General features: G+C 39.0%; 2 protein-coding genes across 2 annotated transcripts; one reads left to right on the forward strand and one right to left on the reverse strand.

Moving 5' to 3' along the window:
* Nucleotides 1-973: 973 nt before the first annotated feature.
* Nucleotides 974-2,749, forward strand: LOC113671959 (transcription factor HES-4). The gene is made up of 4 exons (XM_027188228.2): nucleotides 974-1,230; nucleotides 1,352-1,447; nucleotides 1,649-1,742; nucleotides 2,110-2,749. The coding sequence occupies exons 1-4, from the start codon at nucleotides 1,168-1,170 to the stop codon at nucleotides 2,529-2,531; spliced, it is 675 nt and encodes a 224-aa protein (XP_027044029.2). The 5' UTR covers nucleotides 974-1,167; the 3' UTR covers nucleotides 2,532-2,749.
* A 4,021-nt stretch (nucleotides 2,750-6,770) lies between these two features.
* LOC113671958 (dehydrogenase/reductase SDR family member 6) lies at nucleotides 6,771-8,491 on the reverse strand. Its single transcript, XM_027188227.2, has one exon. The coding sequence runs from the start codon at nucleotides 8,479-8,481 to the stop codon at nucleotides 7,681-7,683; it is 801 nt and encodes a 266-aa protein (XP_027044028.2). The 5' UTR covers nucleotides 8,482-8,491; the 3' UTR covers nucleotides 6,771-7,680.
* Nucleotides 8,492-8,525: the final 34 nt, after the last annotated feature.

The following is an 8,525-nucleotide window of genomic DNA, read 5'->3' on the forward strand; positions in this document are numbered from 1 at the left end:
GTCACTTTAGCTGACCATTATAACGAAACAGATATAATTCGCAAAACTCAGTGTATTAAAAATTGATAATCATCCCTCTTTTCCTTTTCACTCTTGAATCCTTTAAAAGGTGCTGTTGTGATATCTACGCTATGAATCTCCTTTCGCTGAAGGTACTAAAAAAGTTTAATAAAACTCTCTTTTGATTTTGTTCAAATTGCATCCAAAGACAAACAACTTTTGACAAGAAAATTGGTTTGCGTCAGAGGGTTAATTGTGAAAAACGGATGCAATTTACTCAAATAGTCATGATGGTCGCACATAGACCCGTATCAGTGTCTCCATTATAGCAGAACAAACAAAACTCCACCTGGCGTCGTGTTCAATACGTGCTGTACCAAGGGAATGTCGTTTATTTCACATTTAGTTCGCGAGTCGTTCTACCGTGGGAAATTTTCGCCTCCTTTTGTTATTGAAATACAGTCTACAAAGCCCGATTAAGTGTAAAGAAAGATAAAATGATAAAGAACGAGACAAACAATGAAAATAATACCTGTTATGTTTTCTGCAGCACGTGGATTACAACAGAATGACTTAAACTTTCTAAAACGGTCAATATAAAACTTATTAGAGGACTTTAGAATCACAAGTTTTTTTCTAGGAAAAAGAAAACCTCGCATCTATAGACGCTGCGAGGATGTTGCGTCAATTACGGCACGTGCTCGAATAGCCTGGATGCCGAATTTCAAGAGGCAGAGATTGTCATTTTGCTTTTGTTTTAAAAGTTTGAATGTATAAGTAGCAAAACCATAATTATTATAAGGTGAATCACGGGCTTGTCAGCCAATCAGATTCGTCTGGTCTCACGCTCTTCACGCGCCGCTGAAGACGGGAAACAATGCAAACGACGGTTATCGTGCGACTCTAAGCATTCAGCCAATCAGAGGCGACTGTTCCCACGGTTATGGCTTTGTGTATGAAGCCAGCATTGTTTGGGCAGCAAGCCGATTGTCACTGGACAGGTGTTTGTAAATAAAATTCATCTAATGTCGGCACACGACTCTGATATTTTCCCACGACTGATGAAAATAAATGTGATCGCATCATGCATGTCGGACAGTTCACGACAAACACTCGCAGGGTCAACATCGTCGGAGAATTTCATTCAAAAACTTAACATTTGAAAATATGGCCGTTGAATGTGTCAATAGCACAGCCTATGTAGGCAAAATTCTTTCAGAGAGGCGGAAGGTAAGTTTTTAAGCTCTTAGTCTTTGATAAGTGCAACATTAACATTGCACAAGAAATAAATTCAATAAACTTTTGCAATTTTTTAAGGCTCTTTGCTAATAGTCTGAATTGTTTTCTCTAGGCTAAGAAACCTCTCATGGAAAAAATGCGTCGTGCCAGAATTAATGACAGTTTGAACGAACTCAAGAACCTTGTTCTGGAACTCCTTCAGAAAGATGTAAGTTAAAGATTTATAGATTTATTTCAAATTACAAACGAAATCGAAGATGGTTGTAGGCTCAGCACCTCGAGTTGCTTTAATATGCAATGATTGCATCTTGAATATCTTGAAGATTTAACGAACTGTTGTGCATCACTGAGTTTTCTTGTGTAACTTAAAAAACTTGATATAACTATTTTTTTGGCTTCCTTTATCCAGGCCTCTCGTTATTCCAAGATGGAGAAAGCTGATGTTCTTGAAATGACCGTGACTTACCTAAGAGCCATGCACCGAAAAGACAGTGGCATTGAAGGTAAGCGTTTGTGAAGCTTCTCATGATTATCCATAATAAAAGAAAGAACGAGGTTCCAAAACATCGCTAAGTCTGCAACTATTGGCAAAAAGCACCAGTTTGCAACTATCTTAAGTGCATGATTTATTTTGTATGAAAAGAATTAGAATGCTTCTCAAGATTTCTCCCATGTGACGGTACTTGACATTTTGCGCTTGGAAACAACTTGAACGTATAAATGATGGTGCTCAGCGCTCGTACCACGATAATTAGCTCGCATTCAACGCCAAAAGTTATCTTTATTCATGTTTTTTTGTTGTTGTTGTTTTCCTTTTTTTACTTTTTTGCAAAGATCTGAAATTTAACGAGACGTTTCCTTCACTCTTAGATCCTCAGTCACTAGCCGAATACAGAGCCGGCTTCAACCACTGCGTGAGCGAAGTCAACAGAAGTATGACAAGTGAAGGAAGCGAGCAGCTCAGGGAAAAACTCTTGTCACACTTGGCTTCATGCTACCATAGCAACGCCACCAACCGTGTCGCCACGAGCCACGCGTCAGGGATTCCCGCCATGACTCAGAGTTTTCCCGCCATTGCGCCAAACACCGTCTGGGTTCCATATCCTTCACCACCGCCATCTCCCACAAATCAACCTACAATTTTCAATCCCTTAACAAGTCCAATTAAAACTGAGATGCCAAGAATACCATCCCCGATCAGTCCATCGGCAGCTCTAACACAGAAAATCAGCATCTCGCCTGCGAGTTCTCCAAGCGCCACTACAAAGACACCGCTATGGCGTCCTTGGTGATCAGTGAACGCTGAAATAAATCTACAATGTTAGAAAATGATCTCAAAACAAGCGACATCGAGAGATTTTTCCTCTTGCAAATAATTTATCCAGAAGAGCCTACTTTGAATATTTACTATGTAAATAGTTGTAACGTATTTAAATTTTTGAAAAAGATTTTATTATCGACAAAAGTTATGCTGCGTGGCAGTTTTAAATAAAATTATTTGATCCTTAAAGCCTTTGTGTTATTGTTTCTTTAGTTGTGTTCTTACACCACCACGAATGCAAAGAAGAGGATTGACTACTTCAAGCCTGAGAGCAAACACTCCTTCTTTGCTTAGAAATATTTAGAATGGGAGCAAAAAAAAAAACCTATCTCCCTTTAAAATGAATGAGAATTCGCGGCTTAAACCTTTTAGTTAATTGTTGGCCCACTGAGAAAACTAAGACCTTCTGTTGATATCTTTCAAACTTATTTCATAAAATAGCGCTTTCCATTAGTTTGCTGACATGACAAGTCTTTAATGGTGTTGGGAGAACACTAAAATATCTCGTAGATCACCCGCCTTCGGCTCGTAGCTCGAAAGCTTTTTCTTTCATAGATGCCGCTTCCACCCTTTTACCCAGGGAAATGATCGTCTTGTGTGATTTTAAAGCCGAGTTCCCCCGCTAGCAAGTTATAATTATCTCTTGATTTGACAAGTTTTCGCTCGGCATTGTGAATAGCAAAAGAAGCGTTTCTTCCGTTTGACAGGCTCCAAGTTGTAAAACGTTGAAGTTAGTTCTCAGTAGAAGAACTTGAAATTGTCATGGACAGAAGTTGCTAGTGTAGGTGGAAGACACTACTTCATCTTTCAACTGTTGCTAGGAAAAGAAAAGAAATGCGAGGTTTTCTTGTCAGAAAATAGCGCATAGGAGGTGTATACTTTAAACATTAAGGCTCGATCGCTCATTTTTGGGGAGGATTGGGTGTTTTAGGCGATTATCGCTTTTAACTAGAAAGTTGTAGCCATTCCAATCGGAGGGGTCGTTATTGATCGTTTGAACTTGTTTCCATTTAATCATCCCCGTTTGCCCGTGGAATATTTCAGACAAACGAGGCATTGTGAACGGTCAAATGGAAGCTGGAGGCTTATATTTAGTCTGTTTTAAAACCGATTGATCATGTACAGTTGTAGAAAACTGAGTTTTATCTCATTTGTCAATCATTTACGTTGTCACAGGTATTCCAATTTATTATGAAATTTGTGTTGAATCAAAGCTTCTTGTGGACATTTTCAGCTGATGTAAATCAGAGGACTTCTAACATGTATTCAAGCCATATTCAAGATGTTCCTTTTCTTTTTGAAAAGAAGGAGAAAGCAAGTTATGCCCATGTGGACAAACTACGGGTTGGGTTCAAATTTGAAAAATTAAATTAACGTTTGCCTCTTAATAATACCCATAAAACAATTGACAGTATAAATAACTTAACGGCTAGTTTCCAAGGTTTTGCATGAAAATCGTCTGTTATTTACTAAGCCGAAAACACGTGCTTCGAACAATCTTTAGAGAGGTAAATAAGAGAAGTTTTAAGACTTATCATTGTGTCTGTTGAACATGCAGTTATGCTTAGCACACGTGTCTTTTCTATATACGTTAGTGCAACATCGTCTGCGGACTGAAAGGCGTTTGCAACGATTTTCTCCCGCTAGAAAATAAGCAATAGCGAAAAAAAAGACTTAAGGTTGTCTATTGTGTAAAATATTGAAAAAACGTATTTCTTTGACAGCATCGAAATAGCACTTTTCCAAATGGCTCTTGAAAAGTATTTTAAGACGTGTATTTTGACACCGTATACGAAAAATAACCGTTAAAAAGAATGTGGTTATAAAGTTTTTATTCCAACTGTGTTTCTTGCCGTTTTTCCTGTTTTTCAATTCGAATGATAATTGGAATATTATTGCCCCCTGTCGAGGAAAGCGTGGTCGCTAGGTTTTTTATTATAATCGCGCTGGAATTTACGCGACCTGGTGATTTTAAACTGATCTCTTTCTAAAAGTTTGTTTATACAACTCCGTAGAGATGCATACCAAGGTGAATAGACATCCTGATTCAACGGCATTCACGTTACATCAAAACTAGCAATTTTGATTCTTCAATAAATGTTCAAGATTGCCTTCACTGTTTAAATAGATTGCGCGCTTGAATAAAACCAGTAATTCTTCCATTTATGTTGTTTTGATCGTCCCATTTTTTAAACGAAATTGCTTTGAAATCAGATCAATGGATGAATGCGCAAAAAATTAACGGTCGTAAAGATCCACCAACTGTTTTACAATAACAATAGAGTATCTAGCGCTTCTGTTTGCACTTTTTGTACAAAAGGATGAACGACGAACCCCTCGCAGCCCAGCCACTTAAGTGACGCTTCAAAGCACACACGTAACCGAGATCTACACTCGTTAAGTTTTCCGATGCTCAATCTCATTTTGCACGATGTAGACTATTTAAGTGTGGTACACGCATTTCCTACTCGAGCGGCACACGACGCGCGTGCATTTTTCTAATAGAGTTTACTCTGAAAGTATAGGGCCTTGACGGAACACGTGGATTAAACTATGGTGCTCAAGGTCTCACAAAGGGGCCACGGAACTCAAAACTGATCTCTATCAAACTTTAAAAATATGGTTTTGTAGTTTGCCTGCTGTTGGAAATTGAATTTTTCTTTTCTCTAATTTGTGGAAAAACTTCCTCAAATTTCAACTTTGTGCACAGTATGAAACCTTAAAATATCGTCGGGCCACGGCAACTGTGGTTTATTATCCACAGCGCACGATTGTGAAGCTCTCATGACTTTTCTCTAATACGTTTTCCACATTAGCTTTTGTGACTGTTATTTTTCGCTTAAGTATCCGTTTTTTGAAACCTCACTGCATTTCGATTTTAGTAACATAGCCATTTGGATAATAAATTTAATCCAAAAAAAGAAGTGCGGAATTTTTTTTCATGATTTGTTGCAAATAAATGCACTTGCCCACTGTAGATGGACCCCATAATCTCTTTATCATAATCCGAAAGACTTCGATTTTCAATTTTTCGTCTTCTCTGCACCAAGTGTGTGCAGTCATTTGCTGCTCGAACAAATCAGTCTCCAACCTTAAACAACACAAGAGTTTTTATATCTTTTTTCATAAGCGGCTGCCGATAGTGTAACAAGCGGTTGTGCCCGAATAGGTGGCTTAACCCTTTACATCCTAACATCAGTATACGTTTTCTCCATACTGTTCTCTATACATTTCCTATGGTACTGACAAAGAGAATTTGCTTAAAAATCAAGAGCTTCTTTAGTTGGTGATCATTTCCTTTATTCTCACGACCTCAATGTTTGTTTTAGGGCTGATACTGATTGGAGAAATTAGTTACTAATCTTAGGGCTTAAAGGCTTAAGCTGAAAAACAAACACGTGTGCTCGTAGGTTAAATAGACAGCGGTAAGAGGTGTTATGGCCAGCGGTACACAGATCCAGTAAATGGTTTGAACCCGGGGGTAACATGTAATAGTGTAGTTTGATCGTCCGGGTGAGTGTAGTCCCGAGAAGGACTGTTGTCGGTAATGGTGACTGACGTTTCGACAACCTGAGCGGAAGTCATCAGAGTCAAGTGAAAGGTTGTTGTCAGTCGAATGTACTTAGTCCGGTTTGTGTAAACGGATTGGTCAGTTTTGCCGTGATGTTATTGACCCTGGAAAGCTGGTTTACTAACTTGGAACAGACTTCCCTCAACAGGTGTCAACTACAACCGGCACCATACAAATCGACTCATTCACGACATCAAAATTACAAACGAACCGAACAGAACGACCTAACTTCACTAACGGATCCAAACCGACCAATCACGACTGACCTACACCACTTGAGTCTTACAGCCAATTCTCAGGACTACACTCACCCGGACGATCAAACTACACTATTACAGGTACACAGATCGTCCAACGCAATTTGAAATTGAGTAGAGAAAGAAATCTAGAATTCCATTTGTCTACCAATCAGAGACAAACCTAAAACCAGCCATGACTCAGCAATTGGCACTCTGCTGCCCTTCATGCAAATTTCTTGATTTACCCAGAGCTCTTACTGTTTCTTTGTGAAATTTTCCTTGTCTCTGAATGGCTGATGTGATTTACTCTGGTTTTGGTTTCTCGCCGCACAATTGAAAAATGCTCTTTCTACAACACCATGCTCTAAAATATGAATATTCTAAAACTTACTAAAGAGAATTTTTCAGTTTGAGGAGTATTTTATTTATTTCAATGTTTGGGTCCTTGGAACCAATCAAGAGTTTGAATAAAATTACTATAATAGTAGAAAACATCTTTCTGGTCTATTTTTACATACTCAGTTCATCAAATAAAATAAATTTGTTTCATTACAAAGTATAGTTCATAAAAATACATTGACTTAAGCCCTAGAAATCAGAAAGAAAAATCTGTTTATGCTTATGTAACTCCCAGAAGTGATTAGCATGTAACTTCTCCCCATAATATTCATACATTATCCAGCAAAAAGGTAATGAGAATACTCAGACTTATCAGGCAGAAGTTGTCATCTTGATCTAACACCAAATTCTCATAACTAATCAACAAGTAAATGTGTAGCAGCTAGTGGGGAGAATTAACAATCAAATCTTGAGAGTTTAAGGGTTAAAACTATTTCATTGACAAAAATAAATTGGTGAATCTAAGGGAGGGCTCCCTATTTAAATTTCAAAAAATTGGACATGGCAGAGCTGAAGGAGGAGTCATCCCTAATTTCACCATTCCCCACCCTCCTCCTGATACCAATTTGCCTCCAAGACAGTGTATCAACATTAGAGTTAAATATTAATGCTGAAAATAAACTGAATCTTTCTTTGACTTTGAGAGCTCTTTGATAAAATACATTAATCATTAACTGAATAAGCTATGCCACCATCTTAAGCCACCTGCCACCCATTTCATTTATTTCTAAGTCTTGATAATAGTGATAGTCTAAAGTAAGGCAGTAAGACTAAGAAAATTAACAACGGTTTGCTTCAACATCAGTTTGAACAAGTTCACATAACAGAAATCGACGACTCTTTAATTAGAAATGATCAAGATATCAAGCCTAAGCGGTGACCCCACCCCTCCCCCCTACTAAAACAGGCACTTAGCCAAGCATCCATCCTCCATCAATGATATGCTCACAGCCCGTCATGTAAGGCGCCTCATCTGACGCAAGGAAAACAGCAAGTTTTGCAATTTCGTCAGGTCTTCCAAGTCTTCCCTGTTTCTGCCGCGCCAGGAATTTCTTCATGGCTTCTTCAGGGTCTGGGGCACTGTTGATTCGCCCTCGCAGTGAAGGAGTATCTACTGTGGCAGGGCAAATGGCATGGGTACGAATTCCCTGCGCGGTGAAGTCAGCTGCTAGTGCTTTGGTGAAGGCGATGACTGCACCCTTTGTTGTGCTGTACACAAAACGATTCGGAACTCCCTTAATGCTCGAAGCTACAGAGGCCATGTTGATAATTACTCCTCCACCGTTTGCGAGCATGATGGGGAGAAATTGCCGCGTCAAACGATACATGCTCTTCACGTTTATATCAAAGGAAAGATCCCAATCTTTCTCCTCACAGTCCAAAATCGATCCATTATGAACAAACCCAGCGCAGTTAAAGAGCACGTCTAACTTGGAGAAATCTTTGACCAGTTCTTTAATCGCATCGTAGTTCGTCACGTCTAGGAGCTTGGTTCGTATTCCTTTGACAGAGTTCAGTTCAGCGAGTTTTTCGCCATTGATGTCGGTGGCTAAAACATTAGCACCCTCCTTGGCAAATTCTTCGGCAACAGCACGACCGATTCCTTGCGCTGCTGCAGTGACAATAATTTCTTTGCCTTGCAGACGACCGTTGGCCATTTTAAGTTTCCGAGTTTGCGTGACTGTTTGGTAGACGTGGAAAACAGGAAACATGTGACTTTTACTTGTGCGCTTATTATTTCCAGCGGACTTCTTGA

The sequence above is a fragment of the Pocillopora damicornis genome, chromosome 5 (assembly GCF_964200805.1).
Source record: "Pocillopora damicornis chromosome 5, jaPocDami1.2, whole genome shotgun sequence".
NCBI classification, from domain to species: domain Eukaryota; kingdom Metazoa; phylum Cnidaria; class Anthozoa; order Scleractinia; family Pocilloporidae; genus Pocillopora; species Pocillopora damicornis.

Coding starts and splice junctions, on each gene's coding strand:
- LOC113671959 (XM_027188228.2), top strand. CDS start 1,168: ATGGCCGTTGAATGTGTCAATAGCACAGCCTATGTAGGCAAAATTCTT. Junction 1,448..1,648: donor TGGAACTCCTTCAGAAAGAT/GTAAGTTAAAGA, acceptor TCCTTTATCCAG/GCCTCTCGTTATTCCAAGAT. Junction 1,743..2,109: donor AAAAGACAGTGGCATTGAAG/GTAAGCGTTTGT, acceptor CTTCACTCTTAG/ATCCTCAGTCACTAGCCGAA.
- LOC113671958 (XM_027188227.2), bottom strand. CDS start 8,481: ATGTTTCCTGTTTTCCACGTCTACCAAACAGTCACGCAAACTCGGAAA.